This window comes from Nerophis ophidion, linkage group LG02 (genome assembly GCF_033978795.1).
Source record: "Nerophis ophidion isolate RoL-2023_Sa linkage group LG02, RoL_Noph_v1.0, whole genome shotgun sequence".
Lineage (NCBI taxonomy): Eukaryota > Metazoa > Chordata > Actinopteri > Syngnathiformes > Syngnathidae > Nerophis > Nerophis ophidion.
In genome coordinates this window covers 63,752,483-63,779,054 of record NC_084612.1, presented here as the reverse complement: position 1 = coordinate 63,779,054, position 26,572 = coordinate 63,752,483, and the positions used below count along the sequence as shown (strand labels likewise).

General features: G+C 39.5%; 1 protein-coding gene across 2 annotated transcripts in view; it reads right to left on the bottom strand.

Annotated features, from left to right (window-relative positions):
• Nucleotides 1-26,572, bottom strand: part of megf6b (multiple EGF-like-domains 6b) — a 187,312-nt gene that overhangs the window by 53,689 nt on the left and 107,051 nt on the right. The window contains exon 6 of one of the 2 annotated variants that reach the window (XM_061888339.1): nucleotides 22,322-22,444. In XM_061888339.1, coding sequence (XP_061744323.1) covers nucleotides 22,322-22,444 — 123 coding nt within the window. Of the gene's footprint in view, nucleotides 1-4,409; nucleotides 4,745-22,321; nucleotides 22,445-26,572 lie in introns of those variants that run through there. The other variant, XM_061888344.1, reaches the window with a different exon arrangement.

The following is a 26,572-nucleotide window of genomic DNA, read 5'->3' as shown; positions in this document are numbered from 1 at the left end:
TTAAAACATTCTCGTGTTGCACAATGGACGTTAGCCGCTGTCTTAAAGCACTTGTTCCTGAGGGCGTTTCAGTGTTATAGCTTCACCTTTATCGTTAGTTTTTAGGCCAAAATGCGTCCGTTCTCCCTTTTCTGTCTACACACTGGGTCTGCTTGTAAGTACTTTGTGATTGTGCGCTGCCGAACATGCTCCACTACTCGTAAAACCAGCAATGTAACGACGCCCGAGAAAACGGTACTTTTCAAACAGATTATAGTACCGTTTTTGATTCATTAGTACCGCGATACCATAAAAATACCCGTATACTGTACAACCTTAGTTTGTATATAGGAAAAAATAAAACACTGTACTTTAATAAAGTGATTATTTGGTTTACCTGTAGATGGAGCCCGCGTACCAGAGTTTTTGAGAATCACTGATCTATTTAACAGCGTCCCTCTTCTACCCAGTAAAAGTAGTAAGTACATAGGAACAGAGGTGAAGAGATGGACAAGATTGTGACAAGAATACAAAAAAAGAGTTGTCAGTGGCATACATGAATAACATAAGTCACACAGTGTGCAGTACAGATAAATAATAATTATCAAATTCTCAACAGTGATGTCATTCAGGTGGGTTCAGGAAAATTTCTGTACCCCAGTGGGGTCTTGACAGAACATTATCAAGAAGCATTGATTTAATAAATTACACATACATATACTATGAACAAAAGCTTGTACAGGGATAGTGACTTGGCCATGGAAGAGACCAATACATTTTGTTGCTGATTAAACTAATAATAATAATAACTGCTATAGCAGCCGCAACATTAATACGGCCACAACGACAACTCTTGCTGACCTACTGCCCTCGGTAATGGCACCATTCCCAAAGTATGTGGGCTCTATTGATAACCTCACTAACAACTTTAACGACGCCCTGCGCGAAACCATTGATAACATAGCACCGCTAAAGTTAAAAAAGGCTCCAAAAAAGCGCACCCCGTGGTTTACAGAAGAAACTAGAGCTCAGAAATTATTATGCAGAAAGCTGGAACGCAAATGGCGCACGACTAAACTTGAGGTGCACCATCAAGCATTTAGTGATGGTTTAATAACTTATAAACGCATGCTTACCTTAGCTAAAGCTAATTATTACTCAAATCTCATCCACCGTAATAAAACGATCCTAAATTTTTGTTTAGTACGGTAGCATCGCTTACCCAACAAGGGACTCCTTCCAGTAGCTCCACCCACTCAGCTGATGACTTTATGCAATTCTTTAGTAAGAAAATTGAAGTCATTAGAAAGGAGATTAAAGACAATGCGTCCCAGCTACAACGGGGTTCTATTAACACTGACACGATTGTATATACGGCGGATACTGCCCTCCAAAATAGTTTCTCTCGTTTTGAGGAAATAACATTAGAGGAATTGTTACAACGTGTAAATGGAATAAAACAAACAACATGTTTACTTGACCCTCTTCCTGGGAAACTGATCAAGGAGCTCTTTGTATTATTAGGTCCATCAGTGCTAAATATTATAAACTTATCACTTTCCTCGGGCACTGTTCCCCTAGCATTCAAAAAAGCGGTTATTCATCCTCTTCTTAAAAGACCTAACCTCGATCCTGACCTCATGGTAAACTACCGACCGGTGTCTCACCTTCCCTTTATTTCAAAAATCCTCGAAAAAATTGTTGCGGAGCAGTTAAATGAACACTTAGCGTCTAACAATCTATGTGAAACCTTTCAATCTGGTTTCAGGGCAAATCACTCGACGGAGACAGCCCTCGCAAAAATGACTAATGATCTATTGCTAACGATGGATTCTGATGCGTCATCTATGTTGCTGCTCCTCGATCTTAGCGCTGCTTTCGATACCGTCGATCATAATATTTTATTAGAACGTATCAAAACACGAATTGGTATGTCAGACTTAGCCCTGTCTTGGTTTAACTCTTATCTTACTGATAGAATGCAGTGTGTCTCCCATAACAATGTGACCTCGGACTACGTTAAGGTAACGTGTGGAGTTCCCCAGGGTTCGGTCCTTGGCCCTGCACTCTTCAGCATCTACATGCTGCCGCTAGGTGACATCATACGCAAATACGGTGTTAGCTTTCACTGTTATGCTGATGACACCCAACTCTACATGCCCCTAAAGCTGACCAACACGCCGGATTGTAGTCAGCTGGAGGCGTGTCTTAATGAAATTAAACAATGGATGTCCGCTAACTTTTTGCAACTCAATGCCAAAAAAACGGAAATGCTGATTATCGGTCCTGCTAGACACCGAACTCTATTTAATAATACAACTCTAACATTTGACAACCAAACAATTAAACAAGGCGACACGGTAAAGAATCTGGGTATTATCTTCGACCCAACTCTCTCCTTTGAGGCACACATTAAAAGCGTTACTAAAACGGCCTTCTTTCATCTCCGTAATATCGCTAAAATTCGCTCCATTCTGTCCACTAAGGACGCTGAGATCATTATCCATGCGTTTGTTACGTCTCGCCTCGACTACTGTAACGTATTATTTTCGGGTCTCCCCATGTCTAGCATTAAAAGATTACAGTTGGTACAAAATGCGGCTGCTAGACTTTTGACAAGAACAAGAAAGTTTGATCACATTACGCCTGTACTGGCTCACCTGCACTGGCTTCCTGTGCACTTAAGATGTGACTTTAAGGTTTTACTACTTACGTATAAAATACTACACGGTCTAGCTCCATCCTATCTTGCCGATTGTATTGTACCATATGTCCCGGCAAGAAATCTGCGTTCAAAGGATTCCGGCTTGTTAGTGATTCCCAAAGCCCAAAAAAAGTCTGCGGGCTATAGAGCGTTTTCCGTTCGGGCTCCAGTACTCTGGAATGCCCTCCCGGTAACAGTTCGAGATGCCACCTCAGTAGAAGCATTTAAGTCTCACCTTAAAACTCATTTGTATACTGTAGCCTTTAAATAGACTCCCTTTTTAGACCAGTTGATCTGCTGTTTCTTTTCTTTTTCTTCTATGTCCCACTCTCCCCTGTGGAGGGGGTCCGGTCCGATCCGGTGGCCATGTACTGCTTGCCTGTGTATCGGCTGGGGACATCTCTGCGCTGCTGATCCGCCTCGACATCTCTGCGCTGCTGATCCGCCTCCGCTTGGGATGGTTTCCTGCTGGCTCCGCTGTGAACGGGACTCTCGCTGCTGAGTTGGAACCGCTTTGGACTGGACTCTCGCGACTGTGTTGGATCCATTGTGGATTGAACTTTCACAGTATCATGTTAGACCCGCTCGACATCCATTGCTTTCCTCCTCTCTAAGGTTCTCATAATCATTATTGTCACAGACGTCCCACTGGATCATTATTGTCACCGATGTCCCACTGGGTGTGAGTTTTCCTTGCCCTTATGTGGGCCTACCGAGGATGTCGTGGTGGTTTGTGCAGCCCTTTGAGACACTAGTGATTTAGGGCTATATAAGTAAACATTGATTGATTGAAGATTAAAAGTCCAGTTTAATTACATTTTAAATTCACACTGTTTACACAGCAAACCTCTCTGCATGTGTGTAAGATCAGTGTTTTTTTTTTCTGTTGCTGTTCATTGACGAGTTAGTGCAGGTAATCTAAGTAGATTGTCCTCACAATATAATAGTTTACTGTATTTGAGCCATGTTTTAATAAACCCATACCGCTATGCAAGATGCCAGCTCAATTAGGAATTGTCCAGGTTCATAAATTTTTGACTTCAGAAGTTCCTTCTGTGCTGACACGGTGGATGACAACTGTGTTTTCAATTACCACAACTCCACACACAGATTGTACTTACAATAAAAACACGGCCAGTCGGCTGCCTGAGCAAAACGGTTCTTGTTTCCAGCAATGGAGTCGGATCCTTTACTTGAACCCCTCCACTTCCAGTCATGTCCCACAAAGACTGTCTGGGGCACAACGCTGAACTTTGTGATTCTTTGCCAAACGTCAGCCTCACTTCATCTGCAGGAGCTGGCAAGAGTCAACCCCCTGCTTTCTCCTTTCATTTTTTCCATGCACGCCATGCTTTGGTTTAGGAAACTAATCCAGCCAGTTTTGCCGAAAGTAACCGGCCCCCCAGCCACAAAACCCCTCTGTGCTCCCAGCCAAAGCTTCCAGGCTTGTTGGCTCAGCAACAGCATGTTAGCGCTATGACCGCACAAGGTCCAATATACACTTTATTCATCATTTGCAGAAGAAAAATATGTCTGAATATCACCACTAATGTATTGTTTTCATGTAAAACAATGCAGAACATGCATTTACTCAGACGTCATACCAGCAGATATTCAGTGGAGAGATTCTGTTTCATGTTCATATCAATCAGGAACTCCGACTATGAAGACTCCCAGACCGCTCGGATTGCTCAGTTTGGACGTTAGTCAGGAAATCCTCGCTTACCTGCAGCCCTGTAAGCCTGGTTGTAGCCATGGTAACCGCGGAAACAGTAGGGCCTGTAGCACATCCTCCTATAGAAACTGTACGGATAGTTTTCGGCAGATGCAAGAGAGGCCTCCACGGAGATCAAGAGGAAAATCCACCATCCTGGTAGCGACATCATTTTGCACTGACTGTCACTGACTATCACCATTTGCCGAGGGATTAAATCCAGTCAAATGAATGAATAAATCATCCTGACAAATGGGAGCACTTCTGTTCATTGAGGAGTTACCTCACATTCAGTCTAGACTGTCTGACTCGGGAGTTTTCTCTCCTTCCATCTTCCTCTCACCCTTTCACCCTCCCAAAGCTCCAGTCACGTTAAAAGATCCTCCCCTCTCTCCTCCACTTTCCAGCACTCACACAATCACTTTCAACTCTCCCGGAGTTCATTTGTGGCTGTACAACCTCAGCAAAGGTTAAGGACTTTTATTCCAATTATCTCAAAAGTAACTAATGGATATGCTAACAGTTTTTTATACACTAAACTAGGGGTCAAGCTGGTCTCGCTTTGCTCGACATTTTTAATTCTAAGAGAGACAAAACTCAAATAGAATATGAAAATCCAAGAAAATATTTCAAAGACTTGGACCTCATTTGTTTGAATAAAATCATTTATTTTTTTACTTTGCTTCAGAAAGACAATTTTAGAGAAAAAATACAACCTTAAAAATGATTTTAGAATTTTTAAACATATATACCTTTTTACCTTTTAAATTCCTTCCTCTTCTTTCATGACAATTTAAATCAATGTTCAAGTTTTTTTTTTTTGTTATTTTAAAAAATAAGAAATACATTTTAATTCAATTCTTCATTTTAGCTTCTGATTTTTGACGAAGAATATATGTGAAATATTTCTTCAAACTTATGATTAAAATTTAAAAAAATGATTCTGGCAAATCTAGAAAATCTGTAGAATCAAATTTTAATCTTATTTCAAAGTCTTTTGAATTTATTTTTAAATTTTGTTCTGGAAAATCTAGAAGAAATAATTATTTGTCTTTGTTAGACATATAGGGGCTTCGCGGTGGCAGAGGGGTTAGTGCGTCTGCCTCACAATACGAAGGTCCTGCAGTCCTGGGTTCAAATCCAGGCTCGGGATCTTTCTGTGTGGAGTTTGCATGTTCTCCCCGTGAATGCGTGGGTTCCCTCCGGGTACTCCGGCTTCCTCCCACTTCCAAAGACATGCACCTGGGGATAGGTTGATTGGCAACACTAAATTGGCCCTAGTGTGTGAATGTGAGTGTGAATGTTGTCTGTTTATCTGTGTTGGCCCTGCGATTGTAGCTGAGATAGGCGCCAGCGCCCCCCGCGACCCCAAAAGGGAATAAGCGGTAGAAAATGGATGGATGTTAGACATATAGCTTGGTCCAATTTCTTATATATTCTAACAAAGTGCAGATTGGATTTTAACCTATTTTAAACATGTAATCCAAATTCTAAAATTAATCTTAATCAGGAAAAATTAATAATGAAGTTTCATAAATTATTTCTTTAAGTTTTTCAAAAAGATTTGAATAAGCTATTTTTTCTCTTAATTTTTTTTCCGTTGAATTTTGAATTTTAAAGAGTCGAAATTGAAGAAAAACTATGTTTGAAAATTAAATTTAAATTTTTTTGGTGTTTTCTCCTCTTTTAAATCGTTCAATTAAATGTTTTTTTCATCATTTATTTTCTACAAAAAAACTTCCGTAAAAGGAAAAAAAATGTATGACGGAATGACAGACAGAAATACCCATTTTTTTAATATATATATATATATATATATATATATATATATATATATAGATTTATTTATTAAAGGTAAATTGAGCAAATTGGATATTTCTGGCAATTTATTTAAGTGCGTATCAAACTAGTAGCCCTTCGCATTAATCAGTACCCAAGAAGTAGCTCTTGTTTTCAAAAAGGTTGGTGACCCCTGCACTAAACCAAAAGATACTTAAGGATTCCGGACTACAAACGTGGTTTTGTAAACTGTGTATGTTAGTACTCATTTGATGAAAACGTTCCCACTTTTTTCAGAATATTTGATTATTTTCCTATCCATCCCGCCTCATTAGGGTCACAGGTTAGCTGCAGCCTATTCCAACTGATTTCAGGGGCGAGGCGAGGAGACTGGCTGTCCGTCAATCGCAGTACATTAGGCTACGTTCGCAAACTGCGAGATAGGCTGTCCAATGCAGATTTGATTATTTTGTCAAATCCGATCTTTTTATGTTCATTTCGGTAAATGCTATAATCTAATGTCAAAATTATTGACATCCAATCAGATCTGAGGAAAAAAATGTTGGTGGGACATCCCTTTTAGATTAAAAAAAATAGCTAAGAAAAAGTCAAATATTTGTCTTTAAACAAATGCATCGTATTTTTCGGACTATAAAGGTGCACTTAAATCCTTTCATTTTCTCAAAAATTCACAGTGCACCTTATAACCCAGTGCGCCTAATTCTGCTTGGGCTTACCGACCGCGAAGCAATTTTATTTGGTACAAGATGTAACTATAAATGTGACCAGTAGATGGCAGTCATACATAAGAGATATGTGTAAACTGCAAGATGACGATAATAAAACGTCAAAACTTTGAATGTTCCATTGAGAATAAAGAACATTACACACGGCGCTCAAAAATCTGTCAAAATGTTTTTAGTACGACTTCAGTAAGCTATGAAGCTGCACCGCATGATGGATTGTCAGCGCATTAAACATACGAGTATTATTATGGTGCGTTTATAAGGACCGTAAAATGGCACTTATGAGCAGACATATTACCTGGAGTTTTGTTTCGCAATATTGTGCAAAACCAACTTTTACCTTCTGCTACCTGCTGATGTGTATTTGGGATCTGCAAAAGTCCTAAAAATGTGCGCGCATCCGCCATTGTAGTCCGTGGGGACACATAGTCGATAAGCTTCTTCTTTTTCTCTATCTTCTTGTTATGGGACATTTATATTTTTTTTATATGTTCATTGATGTGCATTGTATCATGTCACAAAGTTATAAGAAATATAACAAATGGCAACTTCTTATCAGGACTTTTATTGTACATCTATAAACAAGCTTATTGGTGTGTCCCGTGGGACAAGCCGAAGTTAAGTCGGAGAAAATTCAGTCCTTTATAAATTATTTCATGTTTACCTGCGGCCCGATAGCAAATGTGTCACGGTCCGTGGACCGGGGACCACTGCTCTAGGGCAGTGGTTTTCAACCTTTTTTCAGTGATGTAGCCCCTGTGAACATTTTTTTAATTCAAGTACCCCCCAATCAGAGCAAAGCATTTTTGGTTGAAAAAAAAAAGATTAAGTAAAATACAGCACTACTGCATGTCATCAGTTTCTGATTTATTATATTGTATAACAATAACAGTGCAAAATATTGCTCATTCGTAGTGGTCTTTCTTGAACTATTTGGAAAAAAAGATATAAAAATAACTAAAACCTTGTTGAAAAATAAACAAATGATTTAATTATAAATAAAGATTTCTACACATAGAAGTAATCAACTTAAAGTGCCCTCTTTGGGGATTGTAATAGAGATTCATCTAGATTCATGAACTTAATTCTAAACATTTCTTCACAAAAAAAGAAATCTTTAACATCAATATTTATGGAACATGTCCACAAAAAAATCTAGGTGTCAACACTGAATTGCATTTTTTTTTTCACAGTTTATGAACTTACATTCATATTTTCTTGACGTATTGTTCAATAAATATATTTATAAATTGTTTTTGAATTATTGCTAATTTTTACAATATTTAAAAAAAAATCTCACGTACCCCTTGGCATACTTTCAAGTACCCTCAGCGGTACGCGTACCCCCATTTGAGAACCACTGGTCTAGGGTACACCTATTAATAATGAAGAAATTAAACCTATATGCGAGATCACGATTAATTTTGAGTTAACTATGAATAATGGCATTAATCGCGATTAAATATTTTAATAGTTCGACAGCACTAAAAAAAATATTAAATTGTTGACTGTTTATCAAATAATAATAATAAGCTTTATTGTCTCAGAGGAGAAATTTGTCTTGGACATCAAGACAGTGTTTTACTTACATACATACAATTCATCCGCCAATACAATGACGACAGTGAACAGTGCGCAGGTTTATCAGTTAGTTATGAGATCACACATTGCACTATCCCAATATTGCACTCTTTATTATTGCATCCGGTTATTAGAATAGATTTCCTACGCCGTGTCATTCCTAAACTACATTACATTTCTTAATAAACTGGAAAACGGCAAATCATATCTAAGTGGGCCCCTCATTCTTCATTTTTTCTGTAAACTAAAGAACCTCTCTCATTGTATTGCAGTATTGCAGTACAGTTCTTCACCTGGACTGGCGATCAATCATATAGCTGTTTATTTTGACGTTAACATACAGCCGCCGCTCGCTGTTAGTTCAGCTGCCCAACACTGGCAGCACATCACTCGGTGTGAGTCGTAAAGTTTATTCGGCGTGACGGCTAAAAAGTTAACCTCACGGCAGCGAGCTCGCTGTTGGACTCTGCTGCAGAACTAACATGATAAAAAGTGACCAGGTTATGAGAGACTGCAATAACATTTGTTGTTGGTTTTTACACATTGAGCTGAGAAAAAGGCATTTCTCGTGACGCTGCCGGCAGGCTCCGACTGCATGTTAGCAAATGTGCATGCATATTTTCACGTATTCCAACTTTAAAACATGGAACACTGCTATTGAAAGCTGAACACTGCTTGTTTTCCACCAGTGGCAGGGGAGTAGGCGGCTATGAAAGCCAGCTGTGACAATGTTCCCATTCTAATAACCATGGCGTGAATAAGTTCTCTCCACGAGTCCTCCAATGATAATTTCTTAAATCAACCAACCGCACTCGAATATTCCTTCATTGCAAGATCAAAACTATGGCATGAGATTAAAAGAAAAACACCCCCAAACATGTCGGAAAGATGTTCTGGGTTTGTCATGAGATTTGGTTAAAAAACAGAAACTATTGACACTTGACTAAACATTTAAGCTCGCTTTTCTATAAATAGGCACAAAATGGGGACGTTTTTAGCATTTATTAACAAGAAACAAATGTATTTGTCAGTATCGGATACGACTCACTATCGCCTCTAGAGGCCTAAAGTGGCTATTGATGCAAAACTTGCGTAAAGCTAATAGGTACCGTATTTTTCGAAGTATAAGTCGCTCCGGAGTATTAGTCACACCTGCCGAAAATGCATAATAAAGAAGGAATATGTCTGAATATGTCAGATTTTTTAGGGAAATGTATTTGATAAAATCCAACACCAAGAATAGACATTTGAAAGGCAATTTAAAATAAAGACTAGTGAACAACAGGCTGAATAAGTGTACGTTATATGACGCATAAATAACCAACTGAGAAGGTGCCTGGTAGGTTAACGTAACATATTACGGTACGAGTCATTCAAATAACTATAACATATAGAACATGCTATACGTTTACCAAACAATCCGTCACTCCTAATCGATAAATCCCGTGAAATCTTCTTCCTCAATGTCGCCTCTAAACAACTCTGCCAACTCCAAAGGTATGCGTCGCTTCCACTTGTCGTTTTGTTCTGCATATTTCACTACGTCCAGCTTGTAATCTGTAGTACATGATTTCCTTTACGGTGCCATTTTTGTTCAGCCCTTCTCAGTTTTTATAAGTTACCGCCAACGATGAAATGATCCATTTTAATAGCTACGGCAGTAGCATATTGCAGTTAGCATTCCATGACCCACAATGCACTTCTGCTATGACCCTCCCCCGCCGAATTCTTATTGGTTGACGTGTGTGTGACGATTGCTGACATTTTCTTCGTCTCTTGCGCGAATGAGATAAATAATATTATTTGATATTTTACGGTAATGTGTTAATAATTTTACACATAAGTCGCTCCGGAGTATAAGTCGCACCCCCGGCCAAACTAGAAAAATACTGCGACTTTTAGTCCGAAAAAAACGGTACATGATATCTGCACAATCTAACATTCATAAAAAACAAGTAATTCATAATGAATGGCTATTGTAAAATATGTTTCTCTTTTTTTTTATTGCGCCCTTGTGAAAGTTATTCAGCCAATCATGCAAATTATGAAAATATGAATTATTGTTTTTTTCTTTAAATTAAAAATTGCTTATAACATTACCTATATAGTGTGAAATATAATCCCAATTAATCATATTTAATTATTAGGGGTGTAACGGTACGGGTATTTTATCGAACCGTTTCGGCACGGGGTTTCCGGTTCGGTGCGGAGGTGTACCGAACGAGTTTCCACACGGACATATGAAGTAGCGTACTTCACATTGTGTAAACAATACTCAAAATGCCGGACATTTGAGGCATTTAAGAAACCTCACCTTGACAGCTCCGCAAAAGAGAACATGTCTGCTGAAAAGAGGAGGTATGGTCAGTTTATGACCAGGCTAGGTCCTGACCACACCGGACCCAATCCCCCCCCATGGAGCGAGCCCCCCCAAACGCCCCAAATGTCTGGCACCTCGAGTTATGGTTGCGTGTATTTTCAATGTACGTTCAGTGTTAAGAAGGTTAAAAACAAAACAAATTGCGCGAGCAGCAGCATTCGTGAGGGAGGGGGAGAGACAGATAGAGCGCATGCGTCTGCTTTTTATCCATAGAGTTTTCAGATTTTATTTTTGTGTCAAAAGTGTGCCCCGGAGGCCATTTGCAGCCCACAGCTAATGTTTTAAAGGTCCACGGCACATTCTAAAAATACTATTAAAATAAACAAAAAAATAACAGAAGTCAAATAAAATAGCTTAAAGGTTAAGTGTAATTTAGAAAAAGTTGCAATGTTGACGAATAAAACAAAGCTGTTTTTTTTTTCTTTCAAACATTCATTGCTCAAAACAAACATATGTAGAGTATAAGTAGTATATATTTATTTTATTTATATATTATATATATAATATATATTATATTATTTATTATTATTCTTGTCTATTGTGAGCAAACTGTGGTGCTGAATCTCCCCCAGGGAATAATAAAGTACTTTCTATTCTATTCTATAATATTGAATCAAAATCAATGTTATTATGACTTATTGACTTATCCAAGGTTCCTATTACTTCACATCAAATATTCCACGAGGAAAAATATTTTTGGTGGAAGATTTTGCAAATTTGGTAAATAAATAACCAGACAATGTATATTTTGTTGTTTTCTTACTGTACCGAAAATTAACTGAACCGTGACCTCTAAACAGAGGTAGTCCATCCATCCATTTTCTACCGCTTATTCCCTTTTTGGGGTGGCGGGGGGCGCTGGCGCCTATCTCAGCTACAATCGGGCGGAAGGCGGGGTACACCCTGGACAAGTCGCCAGCTCATCGCAGGGCCAACACAGATAGACAGACAACATTCACACTCACATTCAAACACTAGGGCCAATTTAGTGTAGCCAATCAACCTATCCCCAGGTGCATGTCTTTGGAAGTGGGAGGAAGCCGGAGTACCCGGAGGGAACCCCGAACCAAAATTTTGTGTACCGTTACACCCCTATTAATTACATACATAATATATTCTCATAAAATACAAATAAATGAGAAAAATATTAAAGAACATTAAAAAAAAAAAAAAAAAAAAACATTACCGTATTTTCCGGACGATAATACGCACCGGATAATAAGGCGCACTGCTGATGAATGGTCTACTATCAATCCTTTTTCATATTGCTTTGAACACCAAGAAAACCAAGGAGATTGTCGTCGACTTTAGGAAACACAGCACTTCCAGGTCGGAAGCGAAAAAAGGATTTCAAGTGCGCCTTATAGTCCGGAAAATACGGCACACGTGTCCATTGTAATTATAGGAGATTATATTTACACTTTACTGAACTAATTGAAAATGTAATCACTCATTTAACATTAACTCGTATATTATATATTTAAATGTCCTTATTTATGTACACAACACTAACCCCCCTTTTCATCAAGAGTGAGTGTGTGGAGAGCGTCCACACCGGTCTCTTGGAGTCTTTATCTCTGACATCTCCTGGTCAGAAAACACTACTGCCATCACTAAGAAGGCTCAGCACTTCCTGAGGGTCCTCAAGGAACCTGCTGCTGACCTTCTACCGCTCATCCATTGAAAGCCTGCTGACATACTGCATCACAGCATGGTACAGCAGCTGCATCGTTGCAGACAAGGAGAGACTCCAGAGAGTGGTAAAGGCAGCACAGCGGATCATCGGCTGCCCTCTCCCGTCCCTGAAACACATTTACACCTCCCGCTGTCTCAGCAGAGCAACCAACTTTATCAAGGACATCACCCTGGCTTTGACCTGTTTGACCTGCTGCCCTCAGGAAGGCGCTACAGGGTCATCAGGTACAAGACAAACAGATTCAAGAACAGTTTTTTACCTAAAGTGATAACCACAGTGAACTCTCATAGGGATTGATTTTATAGTTTAGCAACTCTCTGTGTACAATTTTTACTTTCCACCCACAGTTAAAATGCTTTTGTATATATGTGTATAGTATAATATTTAATAAATATTATTTAAACAACACATTCAGAACATTCGTTCTCAGGACTGGACTGTGCACCTTACCTCCTTTTGCACTATTTTTATTTTCTTTCCTTTTCTATGTTTTCCATATTTATAGACTGTCGGAATGATACTGGGGTTGCTTTTAATCTCATTGTACCTGTGTATAGTGACAATAAAAGGCACTCTATTCTAATCTTTCTACATATAAGGCGTGTCAGTCTTTGGGCACATAAAGGAGTCATATTATTATATTTTTTTTATATTATATTATATATTATACATTTTATTATATGTTTCTATTTTTCTAAATCGAAAACACTTCTTTGTGGTCTACATAACATGTAATGGTGGTTCTTTGGTCAAAAGGTTGCATAGATTATGTTTTACAGATCATTTTCAAGCCACTATCTGACAGTCATTTTAGGGTGCGCCGTTTTGTGAACGGTCTTATTTACGTGGCTCACCTTCAGCAGTGTCTTTTTTCTTTGTCATCTTTGTTGTAGCGGTGTAGCGTGCAAGGACGGAAGTGGAAGAAGTGTCAAAAGATGGAGCTAACTGTTTTAATGACCTTCAGACTTCACTTAAATCAATTACGGAGCAGCATCTTCTCATCCGTGGCTCACTAGTGCGATAACAACGCCGGAAATGTGTCCCGTGAAAAACCGTCCGACCGCAACTCTCTAGTAACTAAAGTTCCTTTGGTGAATAATGTAAACTCACTACACCGGTATGTTTTAGCGCTTTCATGGAGAGTTTACTGACAGATATAAGTAAGAACTTTACAATACTTTATATAAGAAATGACAGAGGATTAATGTCCCGTAACAAGAAGAGAAAAAGAAGAAGCTTATCGACTATGTCGTCACCACGGACTAAAAAGGCGGACGCGTTACAAATTTTCAGGACTTATGCAGATCCCAAATACAGATCAGCAGGTACCAGAAGGTAAGAAAAGTTGCTTTTGCATAATTTTGCGAATCAAAACGCCAGATAATATATCTTACCTTATACACACACCATAATAATACTTGGGTGCTGAAGCACAGTACAATCCATCAAGCAGTGCAGCTTCTTAGCTTACCAAAGTCGTACTAAAACATTTTGATGGATTTTTGAGGGCCATGTGTAATTTTCTATATTTTCAATGGAAAATACAAAATGTAGGTGTTGTTTACTTGAGTCGTATTGCAGTCTACACGTATGTATTGTGTTTGGCTGCCATCACATTGAAGTCTACACCCATCTCTTATATGTGACTGCCATCTACTGGTCACACTTATCATTTCACCATGTACCAAATTAAATAGCTTCCAGGTCGGAAGCGAAAAAAGGATTTCAAGTGCGCCTTATAGTCCGGAAAATACGGCACACGTGTCCATTGTAATTATAGGAGATTATATTTACACTTAACTGAACTAATTGAAAATGTAATCACTCATTTAACATTAACTCGTATATTATATATTTAAATGTCCTTATTTATGTACACAACACTATACAAATGTTGTACAACATCTTGTTCATAGCAATGAATAAATATGTCCAAAGAAATCCTTGGTACTTAAAGTAATAACCACAATTTTATTACTGAACATGCTTTCCTCTCAAGCTTGTTGTTTTGTAAACCCAGCTATCCTGAGATCGGTAGGTCGTGAGTTCAAATCCCGGCCGAGTCATACCAAAGACTATAAAAATGGGACCCATTACCTCCCTGCTTGGCACCCAGCATTAAGGGTTGGAATTGGGGGTTGAATCACCAAAAATGATTCCCGGGCGCGGCACCGCTGCTGCTCACTGCTCCCCTCACCTCCCAGGGGTGAGCAAGGGTGATGGGTCAAATGCAGGGAATAATTTCGCCACATCTAGTGTGTGTGTGACAATCGTTGGTACTTTAACAAGTAAGTTGAGAGTGACATTTTATAATGCTTTTGTCTACAAGGTATATACGGAGCCCCTAAAGCAGGGGTCTCAGACATGCGGCCCGCGAGACGTTATTTTGCGGCCCCCACCTTAATATGAAAGTTTAATGTTAGTGCGGCCCGCGAGTCTTATATGAATGGCGCTTGGCAGCGTTGTGTTATTTGGGTCCAAAATGGTTCTTTCAACATTCTGGGTTGCCTACCCCTGCGTTAGTGGAAAAGCGGCAAATGAGTGAAAGCAACAGAGACGTCGCCATGGAAACAAGGGTTTTCTTACATGCCTGGCTGCAATCACACTGCGACACCTGTCCGTCAGTAATAACAGTCCCAGATAACCTGGACCGAATCAAACTGGTTTTTTTTTATTATTATTTAATTTGCATTGCCTCATATTTCTTGATTCTCATTTTGTTCATTTATATTTTGATTTTATTTTGTGTTGAAAATAAAAATAAAGTCATTTAAAAATATTTTTTCAAGAAATCTTTTCTTGCGGCCTAGCCTCACCCAGACTCTGCATCCAGTGGCCCCCAGGCAAATTGAGGGTGAGACCCCTGCCCTAAAGGGACATGGATGTTTTGCGAGATCTTGCAGAAGGTTTTTTTTCCTATGTCAGTGAACTGGAAGTAAAACAGACACGACGACGGTGAACTGGCAGTGAAACAGACAAAGCGATGGAGGAGCGGGAGCCTACCCATCATCTGTGCTGTTGTGAGACCATAATATGATTTGATGTGTTTATATGTTAGGCCAATACTAAAATAGAAATCAATGAACTTCTCCCACGGATGATTGATAAGCTCCTCCATCGCTGTGTCTGTTTTACTTCCGGTTCACTGACATAGGAAAAAAACCTTTTGCGATACCTCGCAAAAAGTATTGCGAAATCTCGCAATACATTTTTTTCCTCTCCATCTCCCTAAAGGGGCTCCGTAAGTATACACCAGGGCTATTCAACGACATCATGGAGAGGGCTGCATTTTCAACTGCCAAAGGCTCAGGGGCCGGATATCGAAATGTGAATGTTTCGTCAGAAAGTGCCTCAAGGGTTATATTTCTTTCGAACTGTGTTTACTTAATTGTCAAGTAAAGTTTTCGTAATTATTAAGTAAACACATCAGCTTTCACACTGCACAGTCAATTCATTATTCTGCCCTAGCTACTCGATTCCAGCGTGTGCAGCTCGACGGATAGTTAATAGACGCTCCAGATGTTTTGTTGAAAAATGTATTTCTTCTTTGGAATTATTTTACTTCCTCAGTTTTATATTTTTACACGTCTTCTTTCATTTAGGTTTTTAGGTCCATTGTTTATTTTACCTAAAGAATGTCCATTGTATATTTTACATAAACATATTTAAGGTGAATAAAAAAAGGTATGTAAAAATGCTGAAAAACAACCTGGACTTTAAAAGGGTTAAAGGCCTACTGAAATGAGATTGTCTTATTCAAACGGGGATAGCAGGTCCATTCTATGTGCCATGCTTGATCATTTCACGATATTGCCATATTTTTGCTGAAAGGATTTAGTAGAGAAGATCAACGAGTTTTGGTCGCTAATAAAAAAAGCCTTGCCTTTACCGGAAGTAGCAGACGATGTGCGCGTGATGTCACGGGTTGTAGGGCTCCTCACATCCTCACATTGTTTATATTCATAGCCTCAGGCAGCAAGAGCTATTTGGAACGAGAAAGCGACAATTTCCCCATTAATTTGAGCGAGGATGAAAGATTCGTGGATGAGGAAATTTAGAGTTAAGGACTACAAAGAAAAAAAAAAGGCGATTGCAGTGGGAGCGATTCAGATTAGACACATTTACTAGGATAATTCTGGAAAATCCCTTATCTGCCTATTGTGTTGCTAGTGTTTTAGTGAGATTAAATAGGACCTGAAAGTTATGAGGGGTGTGGCCACGGGTGTGTTGACCGAGAATGTCCCTGAGGGAAGTCACGCAGCTGCAGCAGGACGGAAGCTCCGCTGATGTCTCCGATAAGAGCCGACTTATAACCTTAATTTTGGTCGGGATCCATGTTCGCTTGACCGCTCTGTTCCATAGTAAAGCTTCACCTTCGGGAATTAAAAAAAAGGAACAATTTCCCTTGTCGATCAATAAAGTTTGTATAAGTTTAAGACTAATATGTTTACGCAGAAGCAAAACAACATCCGCATTGCACACAATTACACTTCAGGTGTAGCGTTATTGTCCTCTACTGGTCAAATTGAAAACTACATGCATTGAACAGGGTTGAATCGCCAGAGTTACTCTCAGGCAAAATAACACCACGACCACGAATAAAAAGAATATCACAAAGTCGTCAATTTCAATATAAAACAAATTAAATACATTAATGCACAATATCTATTTACAAAAATGTGACCTGTTTTGTTATGACACTTACACGTGTGGATTTCTGTCGTTGTTGCTGCTTGTCTAGATTGTGTCCGTCGCTTAAAAGGTCCGACAGGGAACAATGACTAGAGGACTTGCTAGGTGCAATGAGTAGTCTTCTTCTACTCATCCCACTGCTGCTTCATTGTGACACATATAATTCGCTGTTGCCCCCGGCAGAGTGGCGGAAGTACTGCATACATGAGCATTTAGGGCAGGGGTCACCAACGCAGTGCCCGCGGGCACCAGGTAGCCCGTAAGGACCAGATGAGTATCCCGCTGGCCTGTTCTAAAAATAGCTCAAATAGCAGCACTTACCAGTGAGTTGCCTCTATGTTTAAAATTTTATTTATTTACTAACAAGCTGGTCTCGCTTTGCTTGACATTTTTAATTCTAAGAGAGACAAAACTAGAATAGAATTTTAAAATCCAAGAAAATATTTTAAAGACTTGGTCTGCACTTGTTTGAATACATTCATTTAATTGTTTAAATAAATTCATTTATTTCAGAAGGACAATTTTAGAGAAAAAATACAACCTTAAAAATGATTTCAGGATTTTTAAACACATATACATTTTTACCTTTTTAAATTCCTTCCTTTTCTTTCCTGACAATTAAAATCAATGTTCAAGTATTTTTTTGTTGTAAAGAATAATTAATGCATTTAAATTTAATTATTCATTTTAGCTTCTGTTTTTTCGAGGAAATATTTTGTGAAATATTTCTTCAAACCTATTTTGATTAAAATTAAAAAAAAATATTCTGGCAAATCTAGAAAATCTGTAGAATAAAATTTAAATCTTATTTCAAAGTCTTGAATTTATTTTAATTAAAATGTTTGTTCTGGAAAATCTAGAATGATTTGTGTTTGTCAGAAATATAGTTTGGTCCAATTTGTTATATATTCTAGCAAAGTGCAGATTGGGTTTTATCCTATTTAAAACATGTCACCAAAATTGTAAAATTAATCTTAATCAGGAAAAATTCTTAATGATGTTCCATAAATTATTTTTTAAATTTTTTCAAAGATTCGAATTGGCTAGTTTTTCTCTTTTTTTTTCGGTTGAATTTTAAAGGGTCGAAATGAAAAAGAAACTATAATTCAAAATGTAATGGTCATTTTTTTCCTGTTTTCTCTTCTTTGAAACCGTTCTATTAAGTGTTTTTTTCATAATTTATTCCCAACAAAAAACCTTCCGTAAAAATAAAAAATGTACAACGGAATGACAGACAGAATTACCCATTTATATATATATATATATATATATATATATATATATATATATATATATATATATATATATATATATATATATATATTTATTTATTTATTTATTAAAGTAAATTGAGCAAATTGGCTATTTCTGGCAATTTATTTAAGTGTGTATCAAACTGGTAGCCCTTCGCATTAATCAGTACCCAAGAAGTAGCTCTTGGTTTCAAAAAGGTTGGTGACCCCTGATTTAAGGTTTGAAGTTTCAGCTAGCCTATTTGGGTGATGGATCAAAAATGTATAATAAATACAAAAATCAGCATGCGATTGAAGTGTAGACTTTAAAATGTAATTTAAAATCTGTGCCAAAGTTCCATATCCATTTTAAATAAATGTATTGATCGATTGATTGATTTATTGATAGATTGAAACTTTTATTTGTAGATTGCACAGAACAGTACATATTCCGTACAATTGACCACTAAATGGTAACACCCGAATACGTTTTTCCACGTTATTCAATTCATGGTAAATATAGCTACATGCACAGGATAGGTTTGAGTGGGCCCAAACACACACTGAAAATATAACCACCACTTATGTGAAAATCATTCACAGTAAATGAAGACCATGAAAATCATTAAAATATGAGTATCAATCAAAATTAATATATTTACAGTTACCGTATTTCTTTGAATTGCCTCCGGGGCGCTAATTAATTTAAAACTTCTTCTCACTCCTGCGCTTACCAAAGGCATGCGGTAAAAGTAAGCATGCGCTAATTATTTTATAACCTCTTCTCACTACGGCACTTACCACAGGTATGCAGTAAAAATTTGAGTGTGATGTAAGCTTGGACGTTAAATCCTACTGAATAGCTCTTAATCTTCTTCCCTTTATGCGATTTCAAATTACCGGTATTGAAATCAGCCTCCTCCATTTTGAAAATGATGACAGGGGAAGTGTCACTCGTGACGTCACGAGTTTGACCAGGCGGTAATACTAAGCATGCGCTAATTATTTTGGAAAGTGAGTTTGACCCGGCAGTAATTCAAGGCAGGTGCATACTATATGCCCTGCGGCAATTCAAGGAAATACGGTATGTCAGTTGAATCATTGAAAGTAAAATGACTATTATCTACATGACATACCTGCAATTACTAAATGGTAAATTATGATTTTGTTTTTGTCGAACCTCTTACCGTATTTCTTGGACGATAAGGCGCACTTAAAATCCTTACATGTTCTCAATAATTGACAATGTGCCTTATAACCCGGTGCGCTTAATGTACGGAATAATTCTGGTTGTGCTTACCGACGTCGAAGCAATTTTATTTGGTACATGCTGTAATGAAAAGTGTAACCAGTAGATGGCGGTCACACATAAAAGATACGTGCAGACTGCAACATGACCCCAGTAAGCAACACCAAAATTGTTCCAAATGTTCCATGGAAAATAAAGAACAGTATATATAGCACTCAAAAATCAGTCAAAATGTTTTAGTGTTACTATGAAGCCACACCGCTTGATGGATTTTCGACCCATTGCGGTTACCGTAGTCAGAGATACATGTATTACTGTGGTGTATGCATAAGGACCGCAAAATGGCATCTATTAGCAAACATTATCTGGCGTTTTGTTTCACAATATTATGCAAAAGCAACTTTTCTTACCTTCAGGTACGTGCTGATCTGTATTCGAGATCTGTATAAGTCCTGTAAATTTGCGCAAGTCTGCCACTGTAGTCCGTGACGATGCCGTAGTCGATAATCTTTTTCTCTATCTTCTTGTTATGGGACATTCACCCTCTGCTGTTACCATTTCTAATATAAAGTAGCGTACATTTCTAACTTATATCTCCCTATGGAAGCGCTAAAAACTACCAGTGTAGTGGGTTTACATAATTAATTTAGTTATTTTAGTTATTTTTAGAATGTTAGTTATTAGAGAAGGGCTGTCAAACTCATTTGTACTCCCAAGTGGGCCAGACTGGTAAAATCACGGCACGATAACTTAAAAATAAAGACAACTTCAGATTATTTTCTTTGCTTAAAAATAGAACCAGCACATTCTGAAAATGTACAAATCATAATGTCGTTGGTTGTTTTTTTTGCACTTACGTGTTGCGGTTAATAGATTCTATCTTTACTTGTTGTTTTTCAGTCCATCATGATGAAAAATAATATCACAATCAAATTACAGTATGTTATTTATGTCGTTTGCTCATTTTCCTCGACTGGAGCACTAACAGCATGTGTTTGTTTGTTTTTGTACATATGTAGCATCCTTTACAAAGATACCAATAATTGCTATTGCGACATCTAGTGGACACATTTAGAACAGCAGTTTCTTTCATTCCAAAATTTCCGCTTATTTTTATAATTAGCAAACTCATCCCGTGGGCCGGATAAAACCTGTTCAAAGGCCTGTTGTGGGCTGTATTAGAGGGTTCTGGTCGGACGGTTTTTCACGGTACACATTTCGGGTGTCGTTGTTTCCGGATGAGAAGATGCTGCTCCATTATTGATTGAAGTAAAGTCTGAATATAATTAAAACCTAGTACCAACCTCCTCACGTCTGTTGTGTCCTAAGCAAGACACTTCACCCTTGCTCCTGATGGGTGCTGGTTAGCGCCTTGCATGGCAGCTCCCTCCATCAGTGTGTGAATGTGTGTGTGAATGGGTAAATGTGGAAGTAGTGTCAAAGCGCTTTGAGTACCTTGAAGGTAGAAAAGCGCTATACAAGTACAACCCATTTATCATTTATCTATTTATTTAAAACAGTTATCTCCATCTTTTGACGCTTCTTCCACTCCCATCCTTGCACGCTACACCGCTACAACAAATATGACACTGCCGAAGGTGAGCCACGTAAATAACACCACCCAAAAAACGGCCCATCCAGAAGCGACTGTCAGAAAGTGGCTTGAAGATGGATGTATTGCGCTTTTCTACCGTTTTAAGGAACTCAAAGCGCTTTGACACTATTTCCAAATTCACCCATTCACACACACATTCACACACTGATGGCAGGAGCTGCCATGCAAGGCGCTAACCAGGACCCATCAGGAACAAGGGTGAAGTATCTTGCTCAAGGACACAACGGACGTGACTAGGATGGTAGAAGGTGGGGATTGAACCATGAGCCCTCGGGTTGCTGGCACAGCCACTCTCCGAACTGCGCCACAAAGTCTGATGGTTTGTAAAACATAATCTATGCAACATTTTGACCAAAGAACTACCAATACATGTTATGTAGACCACAAAGAAATGTTTTAAATTTAGAAAAAAAGAATCATAGTATGACTCCTTTAATGCGCCCTATAACCCGGTGCGCCTTTTGTATAAAAAAAAAACCTGATTAGACCCGCTCATCAGCAGTGCGCCTTATAATCCGGTGCGCCCTACGGTCTGGAAAATACAGTAATTAAAGCTGAAACTCAATCCCTCAATCACATGCTGCTTTTTTTATTGATTAATTTATTTCAACGCCATTGTGGTTGTGCAAAAATGTGTATAATGTAAAGGCAAAATCATAAAAAGGTATCAGATTTAAAACTGAATAAATTCTTAGTACCACTAAGATAGTTGGATATACTTATATACTGCAAAAAGGGAGCTGTACTAAAACCTTTGACCGGTAGTGTCTGTTGCAACAACAAATAGTCCATAAAATACTTCCCATTATTGCAACAATAGGAAAGAAAAGCATGTTGTTAAAAGAAGGACAGTGTTAATCAAAATCGAGCATTATTACCTTGACAAAGGCTGAATTTTGGGGTACATGTCTTGTATTAGGTTTCAATAGACAGTACAGGTGTACCTGGACTCACCTTGACAGGTTTTGCCCTCCAGGCCTAGTTGGAGTCCAGCGGGACAGCGGCAGTAAAAGCTTCCGATAGTGTTGCAGCAGAGAGCTTCGCATCCTCCGTTGGTCTCCTCGCATTCGTTGACGTCTGTCAGCAGACATAAGGAAAAGGTCGATCACGGTGGTCGGGGGGAAAATTGCAAGCAGATAAACCACAGAAGTCAAGAGTGAGGTTCAGAAAATGTTGTTGACACGGACCAACTGGGCTCCAAACGCCAATTTTCCAATGCTGCTATTAAAGATACAGTTATACCTCGGTTTTTGTTGTAACACCACTTCCATACTTTGCTAGAACTACTTTCTTGGGATCACTGTGTTTTTCGCCTGCTTTGTCAAAGTGCTGGTACTCGTGGTCTATCTAAGAACACTTGGCACTCAAATGGTAAAAACTCGTGAGTGAGTTCGAATTCAAGTCATCTTTCCTTCATTTAACCTTTTTTTTTTTTTTTAATCAAACTTCTCAGCAAGCCAAGACACATCCACAACTCAGATGGTGATGGATCGAAAACACTCACTATGATCTTGAGGCTGCTGCAGTAAAGTAACATGACCGTGATCACGTTGTTTAAAGCAATGTGATGTTCATATGTGACACAGTCATGAAGTCACAGCGCAGCGAAATGATGAAAGACATATACAGACATATGACATGGGAGAAGTTCGAGGAAGCCATAAAAAAACGACTTCCGGACGGCTTCGAAGCGATCCCGGACCACCATCCGCCGTCTCAGGAAGGGGAAGCAGTGCACTGTCAACACCGTGTATGGCGGGGATGGTAGGCTGCTGACCTTGACTGCGGAAGTTGTGGATCGGTGGAAGGAACACTTGACCATGGATGAAGTACTGGCTGTCCAGAGTCGAGACCCAGGATGGACCGCTCGTCGGGACCCAGGATGGACCGCTCACCTGTATCGGTTGGGGACATCTCTACGCTGCTGATCCGCTTGAGATGATTTCCTGTGGACGGGACTCTCGCTGCTGTCTTGGATCCGCTTGAACTGAACTCTCGCGGCTGTGTTGGAGCCACTATGGATTGAACTTTCACAGCATCATGTTAGACCCGCTCGACATCCATTGCTTTCGGTCCCCTAGAGGGGGGGGGGGGGGGGGGGGGTTGCCCACATCTGAGGTCCTCTCCAAGGTTTCTCATAGTCAGCATTGTCACTGGCGTCCCACTGGATGTGAATTCTCCCTGTCCACTGGGTGTGAGTTTTCCTTGCCCTTTTGTGGGTTCTTCCGAGGATGTTGTAGTCGTAATGATTTGTGCAGTCCTTTGAGACATTTGTGATTTGGGGCTATATAAATAAACATTGATTGATTGATTGATGATTCAAAGACCTCCTTAATCCCACCAACTGGGAATCTGTGGTGGGCTCTCCTTATTCTGGGGCTGAGGTTGTCGAAGTTATTAAAAAAGCTCCTCGGTGGCTCATTAAGGCTCTAGATGCTGTGGGGCTGTCTTGGTTGACAAAACTCTGCAATATTGCGTGGACATCGGGGGCGGTGCCTCTGGATTAGGAGACCGGGGTGGTGGTTCCTCTCTTTAAGAAGGGGAACCGCACGGTTTGTTCCAACTTTCGTGGGATCACACTCCTCAGCCTTCCCGGTAAGGTTTATTCAGGTGTACTGGAGAGGAGGCCACGCCAGATGGTTTAACCTCGGATTCAGGAGGAGCAGTGGGGTTTCTGTCCTTGTGGTACAACTGTAGACCAGCTCTATACTCTCAGAAGGGTCCTTGAGGGTTAATGGGAGTTTGCCCAACAAGTCTAGCTTTGTGGACTTGGAGAAGCCATTTGACTGTGGCACTCAGGATGTCCCATGGAGAGTTTTTAGAGAGTACGGGGTATCTCTCTAGGTCGTCCTCAGACGAGCCTTCCATCGTTGCTTCCAGTCATCCCGATTCTCCATACATTTGTCCAGTTCCTTGGTGCTCTGAGCTCCTGCATACTTCTTGAGTATGTCCACGTATGTTTGTGTGGGACGTCCTCTTGACCGATGACCATGTGTTGGTTCGCAGAGCACCAATTTGCTGGCTGGCAGCTCCTGATGCCTTTGGCAGTGTCCTGCTAGTCTCATTCTCCTTACAGCAATCTTCTTGCTCACCCTTGCTATTCAGTTGTAGAGGATTCTGTTGGTTACGTGCGCACTCTTGTTGATGTTAAGCACTGAATGCAGCATCCTGGTGTAGCAACCATCCAGAGACTTCTCCAGGGTTGGCTTCAGGGTCCAGCATTCGCTGCCATAGAGGAAAACTGACTCAACTGTTGCGTGGAAGAAGCTGAGTTTGATTTGGCGGGGGAGGTTGGAGTTCCATACTCTGGTCAGTATCGGACTGTCTGATTGTGGCGGTCCGCTCCCTGTATGACCATGTCAGAGCTTAGTCCGCATTGCCGGCAGCAAATTGGACCAGTTTTCAGTGACTGTTGGACTCCGCCAGGGCCGCCCTTTGTCACCGATTCTGTTCATAACTTTTATGGACAAAATTGTAAGCGTAGTCAGGGCATTGAAGGGATCCTGCTTGGTCACTGCAGCGTTAGGTCTCTGCATTTTGCAGATGATGTAGTCCTGATGGCTTCATCTAGCCAAGATCTTCAGCTGTCACTGAATCGGTTTGCAGACGTGTGTCCGATATAAGTCCGAGTTCATGGTTCTCGCCCGGAAAAGGATGGAGTGCCATTCCCGGTTTGGGGAAGAGATCTTGCCCCAAGTGGAGGAGTTCAAGTACTTGAACTCCTCCACTTGGGGCAAGACCCACTTAAAGGTGCTGATTCTCATCCCAATCACTTTACACACGTCTGCAAACCGATTCAGTGACATTTACCGCTCACATGTCGCTTTAAGATTCCGATTGAAGATTTAGATTTAACATTTGGGTTTAGATTTAACATTAGGATCAAGATTTAACAAATAGGTTTAGATTTAACATTTGAGTTTAGATTTAAGATTTAGATTTTGGATTTAGATTCAAGATTTAGATTTAAGATTTTAAGTTTCAAGATTAAGATTTGAGATTTAGTTTTAGTATGTAAGATTAAGTTTAACATTTGGATTTCGATTTTGAACATGTAGCACTCACATTTGGATTGAAGATGTCGATTTAAGATTTAAATTTAATACTTATATTTAGATTTAACATTCAAATTTAGATTTCACATTTACATTTAACCTGGGATGAGGTGGCGGCTTGTCCAGGGTGTACAACGCCTTCCGCCCAATTGTAGCTGAGATAGGCACCAGCTCCCCCCGCAACCCCAAAGGGAATAAGCGGTAGAAAATGGATGGATTTGCATTTAACATTTAGATGTAACAGTAAAAGTCAACATCAAATTTAAACTTAAATGTGAAAGAAATGAGCTAAGTGTGAGAAAAATGAGTTTGACGCGAGACATATAGTGTGACTGAAGTTTTACATTCGACACCCAATATTTGAAAACATGGACTCTGAGATTTGCGTTAGACTGTTACTGGAAGTTACTACTTTTACTTGACTACATAGTGGGCTATTTACCGGCAATACGCAATAAAAAAAAAAATACAGAAACGCGTTTAAGCTGAGACATTGTATGAAAACAGAGACTTAATTCTGGTGAATATGTCGACTTAAAACAAATCATATTAAAGGCCTACTGAAATGAGTTTTTCTTATTATTTGGTCGCTAATAAAAAAGACTTGCCTGTACCGGAAGTAGCAGACGATGTGCGCGTGACATCACGGGTTGTGGAGTTCCTCACATCCTCACATTGTTTACAATCATGGCCACCAGCAGCGAGAGCTATTCGGACCGAGAACGCGACAATTTCCCCATTAATTTGAGCGAGGATGAAAGATTTGTGGATGAGGAAAGTGAGAGTGAAGGACGAGAAAAAGAAAAAAAAAAGACGAGGGCAGTCGGAGCGATTCAGATGTTATTAGACTAGGATAATTTTGGAAAATCCCTTTTCTGCTTATTGTGTTACTAGTGTTTTAGTGAGATTATATGGTCGTACCTGAAAGTTGGAGGGGTGTGGCCACGGGTGTGGTGACCGCAAGTGTCTCTGAGGAAAGCCACGTTTCTCGACAAGGCGAAGCAAAGGCAGCCGTTGGGGCTGAGATTTTTTTTTTTTCCCCTCCTCCACGGTGGAAGCATCCTACGTTCGGGGGCGGCCGGTCGGAGGAGGCAAGAGAGTCCGCAGCTGCCTCTTTGACAGGTCCACGAGGAATGACGCAAGCTCTCCG